The following is a 15,547-nucleotide window of genomic DNA, read 5'->3' on the forward strand; positions in this document are numbered from 1 at the left end:
GTGTGCACATACCTTTGGCCCTCAAAAATGTGAAAAATATACAATGTGGCCCTCAAACTCAAAAGTTTGGAGACCACTGCTCTATCCACTACACCAGTGGTTCTTAACCTTTGTTACTCGGATGCTTTTGAACTGCAACTCCCAAAAACCCCAGTCAGGACAGCTGGTGGTGAAGGCTTCTGGGAGTTGCAGTCCAAAACTCCTGAGTAACCCAAGGTTAAGAACCAGTGCACTACACCACACTGGGAATCTTGAACAGTTATTTCAACAATATCTCTACCATTTGCCAAAGGGACTCCGCTTCCTTACTACCAACATCACAATGCCCTGGAACGACACTAACTAGAGGGAATTATGGAGACAGCTCATTGCCACTTGATTTACCAATGGAAGGGGCAGGGGAATCAAAAAGGGAGAAGAAAATAAAGCTTTGATACAACCATCAATTGTGAGCCCCACCTTTGAGTGATAATTTGTTCTTTCCATTTGAAAAAAAATGTGATGAAATTGTCAGCTCAACCATGGACCCAGTCACCCCACTGCACAGTAGGCAGAATTATGTTGCCAATGTATGCCTGGTGAAGGAGATCACAAAAAGTGTCAAATAAGATTCTGGCCAGTGAATCTGAATAGCTGGGCTCTGACGATTTCCTGCCCTGAACAGGGCAAACCTACGTACTTGTGTTCACTCAGAACCAAGTCCTAAATCTGTGAGATTTATTCCCAGACCAGGGCTTGCGGGGAGAAGGCCTTTAGCCTGCACCTGGACCCAAAATGTGCGGTTGGAGTCTGACATTCTTCTACACAGGACACCTGCCTGTTGTTCAGACTAATTCTAAAGACTTTTTACACCGCCTGTCTAATTTCTTCTCTGTTTCTCCAAATCTACACTCATCAAGCTCCAACTACAATTCCCCCCCCCCCATGCTGCACATTTTGGGTCCAATTCCATACTTTAAAAAAAACAAAACCCAGTGCCAGAGTATGAAAAATACTCCAAGGGTATTAAAAACCTCACAACGAGGAGCATGGCAACCGCTCCCTTGTGCCTGGCCTCCCACCGTTACATAGGTAAAGGGGGGGGGGTTATTATTGAGTCACCCACCCTACAGCGTTGTCCCACCCCCCCAACACCTATGAGCTCAACTCGTGTGTGTGTGTGTGAGAGAGGGGGGGTGTCAGTCCTCATCCCCAAGAAACCCCACGATGGGACACAGCCGGCGAGGAAGCAGCTAATCCGTGGCAAGCGCCCCCCCCCCCGCTCCCACGGCCCATCCCACGGATCGGTGCAGCTTACGGGGGAGGAGGAGGCCCTCAGGGCGAGGGGAGCAGTGGAGGAGGAGGAGCTTTCGGGCAGTACCGCCTAGTGGGAGGCAAGCCGCGGCAGCTCTTCAGTCGCGCATAATGCAGAGCGCGGAAACGGCCCCACCTGTAGCCGCCCAGGCTCCGAGCCCCCGGTAGCTCCGGCCACCGATCCTGCCCCTCCAGCGGCCAAGACGACGACGAGGAGGAGGAGGAAGAGGTGGCGGCAGCGGCGGTGCAAGGAAGGGGCCGATCCTGGACTGCAGGTGAGAGAGGCTCCCGGCCGGCCAGTCTCCAGGGGAGGGGAAGGGAAGGGACCGAACCGACGGGAGGGGTCTGCGCTGCGCCCCCTCGGAAGGCGGGCCCCGGGGAGGGAGACGGGCTCCAGCCTCCTCCCGAGGAATGGCCGTGTCAGGCGGCGGCGGCGGGACCAAGCGCCTTGTGGCGCCCCGAAGGCTGGCGACGTTTGTCGTAGACCGGAGCCGAGGCAGCCGTCGCTGAAGGCGCCGGTCTGGAAGGTGCTGCCGCGCCCCGACGTGCCGGAGGAGACAGAGGTGGGGTGGCGGCAGGAGCCTTGTAGCCCAGGACGCGGGTTCGAATCCCCCCAAGGGCCAAGAAGTACACCGGCTTCAAAAGAACGCGCCTGGACAGGAGCGAAACGTTTGGCTGCCCCTTTGGCCCCGCGCTTCCTTTCCGAGAACAGTTTTAAGCGGCGGACAGGACTCTTCCTGACTCCCAGAAATTGGCATTAAGTGTGAGGTGTTGTTGTTTTCAATTCAAAAGCATCATTAATGTAATTTCTAGAGTGCCACGTTGGGTTGCTTTGGGTGCTCGCAAGCTTTTTTTGGGGGGGGGGGGTTCCCACAGAAATCTTTGAGCAAAACTTCGAGAACATGCGGACGTCGAATTTTTGCCAGTGGTTTTAAGGGACAGAACGTAAAGGACAGCGAATAGCCTGCAAAGAGGGCCGCTTTTGGCGCGCGCGGCGGGGGTGTTTGCCGGCACCATTGTCACTCTTTGGTAAATCAAATGATTAGGTGAAACACCTCCGTACTTCTGGCCCATTTCTTACGACAACCTTCTATACCAATAAGCGAGGTGTCCCATTCTATGCCCATTGTAATGGGAGAAAACCCTGCCCCCCCCTCCCATAACAACGCCTTTGATTTCCATGCCCTGTGATGCACATTTGCGTACAGTCGGGTATCAGAGATATTTTCTTGGAAGTGAATTCCACTGAATTCAGGGGTCATTTCCTCCCAAGAATGGGGCTAAATAATTGGAGCCTTCTTTCTTCCTAACAATAGTCTGTGTTTCCAGCTAGGGAGCTGGTGGCAACGTGTGAAGATGGAATAAAGACAGACAGACAGACAGACAGACAGACACACACACACACACACACCCCTGGGGTTTGAAATCTCTGTCTCTCTCTCTCTCTCTCACACACACACACACACACAGAGGCCTAATTTCAACACCACGTCTAAAAGAGCTGTTCCAGAGCCAGAGGTTGGGAGTTCGATTTCTGACCTGTGCTTCCTGGACAAGGGCTCGACTCAAATCATCCACACCCATCTTTTCCAGCTCTGCCGTTCTAAGATCATGACAATGATGATCAAATATGAATTTGTGTTGCTGCTGTTACTGTTACCAGCCATACAGTTTCGTAAATAGAAGAGTATGATAATAATCCCCATTTTGTATTTGGGAAAGCATTTATATGGAACCTTTAAATATAAACTTTTGTTGCTATTGACCTTGTCACCAGTCCTCTTGGGTATTATTGGGATAGAAATATTTATAACAAGTACAATGAAACACAAGCCCATGGAGTGTTATCATACCCATTTTGTATTTGGGCAGCTGAGATTAGCCTGTGAGACACTGCTCAGGAAGTGTATGAGAGAGTCAGGATGCTGTCCTAGAAATTCTTCATCCAGGTTTTAGACCTAAACTCTTGGAGCGAGGTGCTCTTTGTCAAGTAAATGAGTTTGGGACTTCTGTGAAAGATGGAAAGGGACTGATTGGAAACTCTTGGTTGATTTGTGGAGACACAGAGAGCTGTCCTTCACTTATTGAACGGTCCTCCTCATGTCTACTTGTATGTACTGTATGTCCCGTTAAGCTTAATAAGACTTGCTCCCAGGTAAGTGTGTGCAGGATTACAGGTGTGGTCATAACTCAGAATCATTACCGGTCATCTGTGTTGACTACAACAAAAAATAATCTGGACTCAACTGTGGACTCCAAAAAACCAAAACAAGAAAAATTGAAGTGTTCTGGAAAAAGTGAGCTTTCAAAGTGTCACCCAAGACCCCTTATTTTATTGGGAATAAGGTTGTTGAGATGACAGCCTGTCTAAAGGTTTGAGGTTGAAAGAGAAAGGTGGCTTTGAATTTATTGGATCAACAAATGCACTGCCCCATATTTTCTTCTCTGACTTGTTTGTATGTTACTGTACATGTTTAAAGATATATTTAATGATAACTTTTTTTTTACAGTACTCAAACAACCATTTTAAGCCGCTACAGGACCTAGTTTTCTCTAGTTTATTGTCTTCAGATTGACTAATAGTACAGGGCAAGAGGCCCAATAGCAATTTTCACAGAGAAGTTGCGTAAATTGGCTTTTAAAAAATGTGTCCTGATGTTGTAAATGTACAAAGAAGCCCTGACCTCTATTGAAAAATCTAATCAAGTCCCACCTCTTGGTGTTCTTTTTGAGTAGGAAATATTTGTCTATCCTGAGAGAAAAAAGATTTCCTTAGCCTGGAGTCAACAACAGTCCTCTACAGAAATCCTACTATGTTCAGGGGGTCTCATTGGCAAGTAAACAGGTGTAAGATTGGAGCTTTGTATCAGTTTTATTCCGATCTGTTGGTAATTTTGCAAACGTTGTGGTTTGCTCCAGGCACCCATGACCTCGTGACGGCCAGCTCCTCCCCACGGACCAGATGAAACAACCCACGGCAGGAAGAAAAGGAACAAGGGCTGCTGTCTTTTGGTGACATTGAGCAAAAACAAGGTCAGATTTCTTTCAAGGGCTGGATGGAAAGGTGATCAAGATCTTTCTCCATAAACTGAAATATTTGCACTGTTTCTGTAAAAAAAAAAACAACATTAAAATGGAAAGGGCTTTCCTTCTCTAATGTTGGGGGTTTCTCTCCCCATTTGTTTTTTTCTTTTACCTACAGTGATTTGGAGTGAAGGGGAACATTTGCATCATGTCAGAATTCTGGTTAATTTCGGCACCAGGGGATAAAGCAAATATGCTGGCCTGGGACAGAATGAACACAGTGACTTCCAAAGCCAACCTGTCCACCAACAGCAAATTCATCATTCCTGATCTCAAGGTAAAGCTGAACTGAAAGCTGGGAGAAGTGGGGGGAACCAAAATAGCAGTGGCATGGAGGGGGTAGGGAGATGATGCGCGCCGTATCTACTACAGTAATGACATGACTATATAAATGGTCCAATATTCATCTGAGCAGCATATACGGTTTGCTTTCTCGTTGATATGTCTTGCCAACAAGAATGAAATTAGGACTCTAGGTTTTTAACTTGATTTCTGGCAGAACTGTAGAAAACTTTTAATGCTTTTTTGAAATGAATTAAATAGTTTATGGACAATGTTTTCTGGTCAGATTTCCTAATTAATTAACTTGCAGTTACTGCCAAGCAATTGTGTGTGCATATTTGGAACTAAATCCTTTTGAACTCAGTGTATCTTATCTCTGAATAGACGTATATAGTATTGTTCTGTGTCAGATTTTTTACGGCTCAGTTCTGGACATATTTAGTTAGAACAGCGGTGGACAGGCTGTAGAGGTCTGATGGGCACACGTGTCCTTCCCTGAACCTTGGAGGGTAACAGCTGGCTCCCAGTTCAAAAAAGCTTTGTTTTGTTTTGACTGAAAAAGTTTTCTGGAACTTTTCAGTGGTCAAATTAAAAAACTGGACTTTGTGGCAAAAACATCATCCGTACATCCTAGAGGGCACAGGGGGGCTTTCTGAACCCCAAATCTTAAAAAAAATTAAAAATCTTTGTGTGCGTGTAGGGACTAACAGCAGCATTTCAGTCTCTGGGCCTCATGTCCGATGGCAATTGTTATATATATTTTAATTGTATTTTAATTGTTCTAAATTGTATTGTATTTTAATTGTTGTAAGCTGCCCAGAGACCTTTGGGTAGTGTGGGCGCCATATAAATTAAATTTAAATGAATGAATGAATAAATGAATGAATGAATGAATGAATGAATGTTGCAAGTTCACTTGAGCAGGACTTGTTATGTGTGCATAGAAGCCTTTTCCAGCCTGGAATCTTCCAAATGTTTTAGTCTACGACTTTCATCAGCCCAGACTTAGCATGGCCAAGAATCAGGAATTATGCAGAGTTGATCCAAAACATCTGGAGAGCACAGGCTCGGGCAGACTGGTGTTCAGGATTCTAGCCTTACTTGATTTACCTTCTGTGTGAAATTAACATCACTGAGGCCAAAGTCTGAATTGTTAAGCTTTTGAAAGGGACCGGGCTGCTGTCGAGTGCCTGCTTTTTTCCTAAGCCATCTCTTTTCCTTCCATCTTTGAATCACTACTGGAGAGGCAGGTTTGCTCCTGTTCGTTTGTGTGAAGGGTCTGCTGAGAGAGAGAGAAAAAAGTCTTGCTCGCTTGTGTTTTAAGGATTCTCAAAACTTTCCACTTCTTAAAAAAGTTAAATTCATTGCAACTCTGAAATGCATCCAAAAAAAGTCCTTAAATCGTAATTCACTTCCTTTTATAAGGAAGCTTATGTTCTTTGAAGGAGAATTCTGATTTCATTGTTCAGTGTCAGTTTGCTGCCAGTTCACTCAAGTTTTTTTTCCATCTGTGCTTCCCTTTATCTTACTAACCATCCTACTTTCAGTAAGAAGCAATGGTGTCATATGCATGTGGCTATGACAGAAATGCTGCTGTGTAAGAATGTCTGTTTTTGTAGCCATAAACTCTAGAGAACAGCTATTTGGCTCCTCCTCTCTCATTATATTACAGCGGTGCCTTGCAAGACGATTGCTTCGCATAACTACGAATTCGCTTTATGATGAGGTTTTCGGAGCGATCTTGCACTTCGTTTAACAATGTTTCCTATGGCCGTTTTTTGCTTTATGATGTTAGGGACCTTGCCTTGCAAGACAGTTAAATTTTAGGTCCCTGTTTTTCGCTTTATGATGTTTTTGACAGCTTGGTCTTGCTTTGCTATATGAGTCTTTTAATGGTCTCTGTTTCGTTAGACGGCTGTCTTTGCTTGGGAACCGTGTTTCGCTTAACAATGTTTCCTATGGCAATTTTCACTTTACAATGACAATCCGTTCCCATTGGAACGGATTGTCAGGTTTTCAATGCATTTCAATGGAAAACGTGTTTCGCAAGACGATGTTTTCGCTTAACAGTGATTGCCGCGGAACGAATTAACATCGTCTTGCGAGGCACCACTGTATAGATGTTTCTGTGTTAGAGATAAAGAGCTGGATTCCACTGGCCCAGCTACTGTGGACACACTTTAGGAATAGGACTCTTAACACCACACAACATAAGTGCCATTGATATAATGGGTTTACTCTAGTTGGGACCACCCATTGGATTCAGCCCCAAGACTGGAAAATTGAAGGTAATTCCCACTGAATATGGTAGCCCAGTGGTTTGCAACCTTGGGTCCCAGATGTTCTTGGACTACAACTCCCAAAAATCCTGGCCAGCAGAGGTGGTGGTGAAGGCTTCTGGGAGTTTTAGTGCAAGAATATCTGGGGACCCAAGGTTGGGAACCACTGCGGTAGCAGAACGTGAATTAACTTTAGTTGCTCAGGACCGTTCTTAGATCATTCATGCAATGAGCAATCGTATGTTTTGCAACAGTGTGTATTAAGGAACCACATTTTTTTCAAGAGGCATCCATAATCACGAGAACTGTGATTCTTTCTTTACTTAGACTAGATTCTTTGTGAGAGCCTATTTCATGTTTCATCCATCTCCCAAAGTCCCCTCAGCTTTTCCATGAATGTCTTTGGTAATTTTATAGCCCGGAAAATCTCGCTTGACAAACAAACAAAATTCTGGGGAAATGTGCTTTGCAGTTGACCTATATGTTCTCCTTTCTGTAGGTGGGGACGCTGGATGCTCTTGTTGGCCTTTCAGATGAGCTGGGGAAACTTGATATCTTTGCTGAAAGGTAAAATAGACCTTATTTACTACACACAAACAGCAACTGGGCATTGTGTTTACAGGACACAGAGTTCCTGTACTGACCTAACTTGGTCTTGCTTAAGCCTAGCCCTTGAATTCAACCCTGATGGGCAGGTTTTGGTTTTATTTTGCTTGAAGAAGGCTTGCCCCAAAGAAGGCCTAGATCCTGCATGTTCTATCCAGTGAGTGCAAAAATACCAGAAACCTTCAGGATCAATGCAGGTAGTGGAGCTCCCATGAGAAATGGACAGGCAAATCTCAGTGGAACATGTTGTTATTCTTCCTCATAGATTTTTTTCCATTCCATGCTGTGGCACGACCCTGAAACAGAGAAAATGGGGCTTGGCTTGTGCAAAAGTATCGGACTGCAGTTCTCATCGTTCCCAGACAGTGGCCATACTGCTCAGAGATATGAGAGGCAATCCCAAATCAAGAGGCAGAAACACTGGCAAGAGCCTGCTCTAAAGCTCTAATTCTCTGACTGTGTTTGTTCCAACAAGGCGGGCTGAAGGATCTTTGCTTCCCCCTCCCACATAAACTGGCTCTTTTTCTCCTATTGACGGGGGGGGGGGCTTCTCACATCTCACTGTTGTCAGATGTGTTGCTGTTTGGTTTGTGTAAGAGGGTCTTTTCTGTGTTGGCACCCACAGTGAGGAATCTCCTGCCCCACCACATCCTCATTCTAATGGCCTTTGGATGCTACTTGAAGCCCACAATTTCAGCGGGCCTTTGATTTATTCTACTATTCTATTGCCTTATTTCTGTCTGCCATGATCTCTTGTTGTCTTCACTGGTTTAATATCAACTGTTCGAATGATTCTTTTACACAGAGATAGGAAGAAACGAATTACCTCAGAATGTGATGCTTTCTTTGTCGGTGATGGCCATGGTTGTAGTTTAGGTGGAAGAAGTGTCTGCTGTTTTCCATTCTTGTTTAGGGGGGGGATCATATTATTTATTAAGTGCCTTCTAAATACCTGGTGTCTCCTATACCTAGACAGTGATGGTAATCTTCTGCCTCATTAAATAGTGGTTGATAATCCAATCTGTGCACACTTACTCAGAAGTAAGCACCATCAAGAGCAGAAATCTCTCACAAGGCTACTATCCTTGCAGAGAAAGGGGGACCACCCTCTGTTGCCAAGTGAATTTTCCTAGACTTTGTGTGATAAATCTGCATATCTACCGATGATTTCTCAAGCCCCCAGTCTCCACCTGGAGATGAAGTGTAATCGTGGATTTCAGTGGCTTGTTCATTTTTGCTTCAGTTTCTGTTTCTTTGAAGACATTATTGCTATTTGACACGGACCGTCCCTCCTCCCTGACTTTTTCTGCTGTTGAGCTTAAAGCCTTTTACTTTAGTGTGTTGTTGCTGTAAAAATAACCGATCTGTTGAATGTTGGCATGCTCTGAAAGGATTAAACGCAGGTTAGTTTTCAGGCAAAATCACTGTTGTGTAGTGGCCAGAATGTTGATTTGGGAGATCTGGATTCTGATTGCTGATGAGGCACAAAGCTTGCTCCAGAGCAGTCAACCTCATCCTGTTTTAGAAAGTTGTGAGGGTCAAGGAGGAGGAGAGCAATACATACCGCTTGACCTCATCGGAGGAAAAAAACTGCATATAAATGTAGCCAGTAATTAGAAGTGAAAAACCACACACAATATTTAATGCATTTCTTACAGTATCTTAAAAGTGCAAGGAACAGAATTGGCCGTTTGAGGGAATCCGTGGGCCTTCTATGTATTTTCCAAGGGCTGTGCGGTAACAGGAATGCATTTAGTAATAAACAATTTATTATTGTTGTAATGCAAGGAGAAATAATGGTTACAATAACATTTCAATACTGAATCATACAGTGAGTAACAAGTTCCTTCTTTTTTGAAAAAAATCACACCCTCAGCTCTGGATTTACATTTTTGATTATGTGAGCTGCCTTGCTTGCTCTAGTGGTAAATTGGGAAGGTGAAATACAAATACTGTACAGGGGGAAATGTAGTGGTGAATATGAAATGGTAAGGAAGGTTTAACAACAATGAAAAGATTACTGCTTAATTATGATAACATATACACACTAGAGTCCTGTGAAGGTCCTGTTAGAGTCCGTGGTCAATTCAGAATGCTGATTATGACATGCAAAGTCTTTAATGACTTTAATTGAACCCGGGCTTCAATCCCAGGTAGCCGGCTCAAGGTTGACTCAGCCCTCTATCCTTCGAGTACCCAGCTTGCTGGGGGGGGCAATGTGTAGCCTGCATAATTAACTTGTAAACTGCCCAGAGAGTGCTTGAAGCGCTATGGGGAGGAATTGCTTTTGAGGTTGCTTGCTTAATGGTGTAGGACCTTGATAGTTATTGGAATGCCTTTCCCAGAATTCAGGTATCTGTCCCATTCATTCCTCTCTATTCACAGTATTAACAGTTGCTACACTGAGGGAGACCAAAAAGGCAAATACAAGGAATTGTGCCTTTTTGACTGTGGAACCTAGTCTCTGGAATGAAATGCCAACAGAGATACTCCAGGCTCATTCCTTCCTTATACTGTACAGTGGTGCCCCGCATAGCGTCGTTAATCCGTTCCAGGATTAACGTCGCTATCCGGAATCGTCACTAAACGGAAAGAATAACCCCATAGGAACGCATTAAACTCAGTTTAATGCGTTCCTATGGGGGGAAAACCCACCATTGAGCGAAGATCCTCCATAGCGCCGCCATTTTCGCCGCCTTCGTAAGCGAGGGCAGCGCGCGAAAACGCTGCAGGCGCCCATTTTTGTGTACCCAGCGGCCATTTTGGAACTGCTGATCAGCTGTTTTTAGAACATCGCAATGCGAAGATCAGTAAGCGAAACGCTTACCGATCACGGCAATGTGATTTTCGGCCATTTAGATTATCGCAATGCGATCGCATTAGCGATTGCAAAAAACACGTCGCTATGCGGATTCGTCGTTAAACGGGGTGCTCGTTATGCGAGGCACCACTGTATTTAGAAAGAGGGTAAAGACCAAATTATTTTAAGTCGCCTTTCATATCTGAATCTCTAGGATTCTGTCAATAACAACCTTTTAAAATGAATCCTAGATTTTTAGAGTTTTATTTATATTTATAGTTAAAATTGTTGTCTGCTGTTATTTCCATATTTTTGAATGCATTTTTCTGGTAATTGTGGGGTTTAGGGGTTGTAAGTTTTAATTCCGTCTAAACTGACCAGAGTAGTACTTGCACTAATGGGGAAGTTTATAGAATGAATGAATGAATGAATGAATACTTTAAGTATATATATGTACAGTGGTACCTCGCTTGATGACGTTAATTCGTTCCAGTGAAATCGCTGTAGAGCAAAAACATCGTCAAATGAAATAAAAAAAACACATTGAAACACATTGAAAACCGTTCATTGTGTTCCAATGGGCTGAATACCTGCTCGTCCAGCGAAGATCCTCCATACGGTGGCCATTTTCGGTGCGTGTAAAGCGAGGAATCCATCCTAGAAAACAGTGGGGGGCCATTTTCTTCAGCCGGCGGCCATTTTAAAACCTGATGATCAGCTGTTTGCTGATCGTCATAAAGTGAAAATCAGTTCCCGAAGCAGAGAACGGATCATCGCATAGTGAAAAAACTCCATTTAAAACATCGTTTTGCGATCGCAAAAATGTAAAGCGGATTCATTGTAGAGCGGGGTAATCATCCAGCGGGGCACGACCGTATATGTATTGTTGCAAGAGCTGTATCATATAGCACTAATATTATCTGCAAATTTCAGGATACTTGCAAAGTAGTTGGAATGATAGCAGTTTAGAAGTCGCCTGTAGAGCCTGGAAAAGCTGGTTTCCCTTCCATTTTAAAAACAGCTCCCCCTAATCCTCCACGATCCAAGCTGTTGAGGTGGTGGAGTCTTGAGAATTGCTATCCCCAAACAGTAGCTTTTTCACACTTTTTTGAGCTTCCCCTGTGAAGGCATCCTGAGGCATTTCTGACTACTGGTCCATTAAGCCCAGTACAGTACTGTTTATTCATATTGTCCGTGGCCTTTTAGGGTTTCAGAGGAAGGTCAGTTACGTCACCTGCCACCTTATCTTTTATATTGTGGAGTTGCTTGGCCCTGAACCTGGGAATGTCTGGGCATGAATGGCATACTCTGCCACGGAAATGTAGTTGTTCTGCAATGACTTACAGCAGGGTTCATTACATGTTTAAGTAGAAGTAAGTCACAGGCTGCTCAGGGAGGCATGATCCTTAGTAAGCATATTTAGGATTGTTACAATCCAAGGCAGACAGTCTTGGGAGCAACCCTGTTCTTCCTTGTTCCCAGGAAAGCTGGCACAGGTTTGGGCTTTTTGTGTCTCCCTTGAGATTTGAACCAAGAACTTCATGTCCTTCATAGCGGCCGTCATCTAAACCACCTCCCTAAAGGCAAAGCAGATGGTGTGGGAGCTGCCTCAGGGCCTAAGCTTACGGGAGAGGTGATTGGTCAGATGTCACGCAGAGAAGCTAGGCGTTGGCATTTTCGATTTCCAGAAACATTCTTTGGGCAGAGCTGTTAGTAGGCCAGCACGTCCGAAGCACGCTGGTAACCTTACCAAGGCAGCAGAAACCCGTCTGGGCTGCCCTTGGCTGGGACAGTAGAGAAGGGGCGAGCATTTTCAGGGCCTGTTGTTTCCATGTACTTTTATTACTTATTTACACAGGGAGTCTTTTTCCGTGTCACTATAAAACAGCATGCAGTGCTCTGAGGCTTTCTGCCTGGTCCTTGTTCGTTTGTTCCCTTCTCAGGTGGCATGGTTCTTTTGTGTCGCTGTGTTAAAATTACAGACAGAGGTGACAAGTTGTAGATTAAAGACCTTGGTTATCTATCTACCGTGAAAGTCTGCAAAAGTGAAACAAACCGAGAAGTCCCATGCCCGTCCATTCAGAAGTCGGCCCCTTTGAACTTCCTTTATTGTGCTCAGACTTTAGAGAAGTTCCATTTTTTTGGACTACGACAGTTGGGGGATTCTGGGAGTTGTACTCCAAAGATGTTACAGTGGTGCCCCGCTTGACGACGTTAATCCGTTCCATTAAAATCATTGTTAAGCGATATCGTCATCAAGTGAAAGAAAGAAACCCATTGAAATGCATTGAAAACCGGGTCAATGCATTCCAATGGGCAAAATACCTCATCGTAAACCAAAGATCCTCCATAGGGGAAGCCATTTTCGATCGCTGTCTTCCGGAAATAGGTCCAGAAAACAGCAGGTGGCCATTTTGAAAATCCGACGATCAGCTGTTTTTGATCGTCAGGAAGCGAAAAATCGGTTCCTGAAGCAGGGAACCAATCATCGGGAAGCAGATTTTCCCCATTGAAACACCTCATTGTGAAACGATTTCGTCGTCTACTGGGGTAATTGTCAAGTGGGGCACCACTGTGCTTTTCTGCGCTGTGGAAAATGGAGTAGAAACTTCACTTGACACTCTGAACAGGGTGTTCCTTTAACATATCTGGAAGGGCCACTTTGGTCTCCCTTTATTAGGAGAAAGAGGAGGTATAAACTGAAGGAAGGAAAAGGCAGCAGTGGTTGCATCCTATTCTGCATGTAGGCATCCTTCAGTCTCGATAGACTATGGTATCGTGTTCTGAATAGAGGACTTGGAACAGCATCTAGTGTGGCTGAGGAGGCCAGTTCAAGAGTGACAATCCCTTCCACACTGGAGACAAATACAATCTGTCCCTTGTCCAGCTCCCTGATTTTGCTGCTTTCAGGACTGCCTCTTTGCCTCGGCCTGCTGGACAAGGGTCTCTTCAAATTGGGAGAGGCCATGATGAACTGCCTGCCTCCAGGCTGAACGCTCAGATGTCAAGGTTTCCCATCTCTTGAGGTCCATTCCTAAGGCCTTCAGATCCCGCTTGCAGATATCCTTGTATCGCAGCTGTGATCTCCCTCTGGGGCGATTTCCTTGCACTAATTCTCCATATAGGAGATCCTTTGGAATCCAACCATCAGCCATTCCCACGACGTGCCCAAGCCAACGTAGATGTCGCTGTTTCAGTAATGTATACATGCTAAAAATTCCAGCTCGATCTAGGACTACTCTATTTGGAACTTTGTGCTGCCAGATGATACCAAAAATGCAAAGGAGACAAAGCATTCTATTCTAGCAATACAGTAATGTGTTTAAAGTAAAAAAAAAAAATGCTTGTCTTGACAGTCCCCACTGCAAACCCTCACAGGAAATCAAAAAAAGGTAGACAGCTCTTTTGAGCTGTTTGAGCAAAACAATTGTAGCCATTTTTATCACCTCCAGGAACAGGTCTTTTGTAAAGCAAAGGGGGTTTAATTGTCCAGTCCAGATCAAACCACTCCCCATATATTTTACCTTACATCAGGGACAGTTAGCAGCATTAATATATTATTCCCGGCAAATATACCCCACCCGACCCCCAGCTACTCTAAAGACTGCAGCTGATTTTAGAGGGAGTATGGGAACGAGGGCCATGCCCCCATGCCATCTTGATCCCTGCTAATCAGACAGACCCAGCCAGCCCCGTCTCTGTTACAGCTCTGACCATGTATGAAAACATTCTCTTCTTCCATGCTTCACTGCTTAATAGACTTTGGGGTACAAGTGGGAACTCTGCAGATGCACATATGTTCTGGTTAAAGTTTTGCATTCTGAACTGATGTTATTGATATTTTCCCTGCCAGCCAGATGCAGTTGCTTCTGTCCCAGTTAGTCAAGTGTTTTTTTCTGTGACTTTCTGCTCTTTTTTCGCCTCTTCTGAAAACTTGGTTTATTATTTATTATTGCTTTATGCCGCAGGTAGAGCTTACAACCTTGGCAAGCCTCCTTTGAAGTTCATGCAGATGGGATCCAAAGTTTAGTTAGCCGCGAACAAACCAGCAAAAAACAGTTACAGCAGAAAAGGGGATTCCTTTGGTTTTTCTTCAAAGATTTCTTAAAGATCTCTTAAGAGAAGCCTGTTTCTTAGAGGGAAGAGAAGTGGATCTTTAAAGAGACATTTGGATACAAATCTCAGCAAATGTGTGTTTCTCTGGCACCAAGGGGCAAATTAGAGGGCAGGAGGCAAATGCTTTATGTGAAAGAGTCCTTATTAATTGAAAATCCATGGGTGTTTTCCCCATGTCAATGAGACATTGATTTCAAAAGCCAAAACTATTCTTGCCCTCCCCCTTTTTTGATCAGCTCTCTCCAACAGTAAGAATAAGTTAAAAAAAAACTGCACCTGTTTTTGAGCCTGGTGATGCTTAAGGATTTTTTTCCCTTTAAATATTTGCTGCAAGTTCATCTCTGATTTTCATAACTGATTATAATTTTCTGCAACTCTTCTTTACATGTCACTTAGCGTCATAAAGAAGATTGCCCAGTATATTGGAGAAGTTTTGGAAGACTCAAAGGATAAAGTTCAGGAAAACCTTCTGGCAAATGGCGGTAGGTGCAAGTGCCAACAAACCTGGGGTTTGCTTTAAGTGTTGTGTGCATTTGTTGCTTTTCTGCTTGTCATCCATTTTCCAGACAAAACAGCTGGGGTGAATAATGCACACAGATCTTGTGAAACTGGGCAGTGCCTCCCCTTTTTAGAAAAGCGCTTCCAGACAAGAGTCAGCTTCTGTTTTCTGTGGCTTTGTGGAACAGACATCTTGCTGCCTTTGAGCTGTATCCCGGTTTGACTTTCTTCCTCCTTTCTTGTGTGATGAAAAAGCTTGTGATTCTGTCACATCAGTCTCAGATCCCCAGAAGGGACTGTCCGCTTCTCTGACCACATGGCCAGTTATGTTCTTCTTTTTGTGCTGCCAAGCTGCTTCGAGTTGATGGTGACCCTAAAGGGGTATAGGAGACGTTCAAGGAGTGGTTTTTATTGTTGCCACCCTGCAGTGACCTTTCATTTGCTGAGCAGGGATTTGAACTTCGGCTGCTGAGACCTAGTTCTGTTGCGCTGTCTTCTACACCACACCGATTCTCACCGGTCATGGAGTCTTTCCTAAAGGCGCAGACACATAAACAAGGATCGATCACATTGTATTTACTTCCTTTGC

At 44.4% G+C, this 15,547-nt stretch overlaps 1 protein-coding gene across 4 annotated transcripts in view; it reads left to right on the top strand.

The window, feature by feature from the left end:
- The first annotated feature begins 1,428 nt into the window (after positions 1–1,428).
- Positions 1,429–15,547, top strand: part of ATP6V1C2 (ATPase H+ transporting V1 subunit C2) — a 37,940-nt gene continuing 23,821 nt past the window's right edge. For 2 of the 4 annotated variants that reach the window (XM_073001563.2, XM_020796595.3), the window contains exons 1-5: positions 1,429–1,568; positions 4,213–4,326; positions 4,496–4,654; positions 7,438–7,505; positions 14,857–14,942. In XM_073001563.2, the coding sequence (XP_072857664.1) occupies positions 4,526–4,654; positions 7,438–7,505; positions 14,857–14,942 (283 nt within the window). In that variant the 5' untranslated portion in view covers positions 1,429–1,568; positions 4,213–4,326; positions 4,496–4,525. Of the gene's footprint in view, positions 1,569–4,212; positions 4,358–4,495; positions 4,655–7,437; positions 7,506–14,856; positions 14,943–15,547 lie in introns of those variants that run through there. The other 2 variants (XM_078388082.1, XM_078388095.1) reach the window with 1 other exon arrangement.

This window comes from Pogona vitticeps, chromosome 1 (assembly GCF_051106095.1).
Source record: "Pogona vitticeps strain Pit_001003342236 chromosome 1, PviZW2.1, whole genome shotgun sequence".
Lineage (NCBI taxonomy): Eukaryota > Metazoa > Chordata > Lepidosauria > Squamata > Agamidae > Pogona > Pogona vitticeps.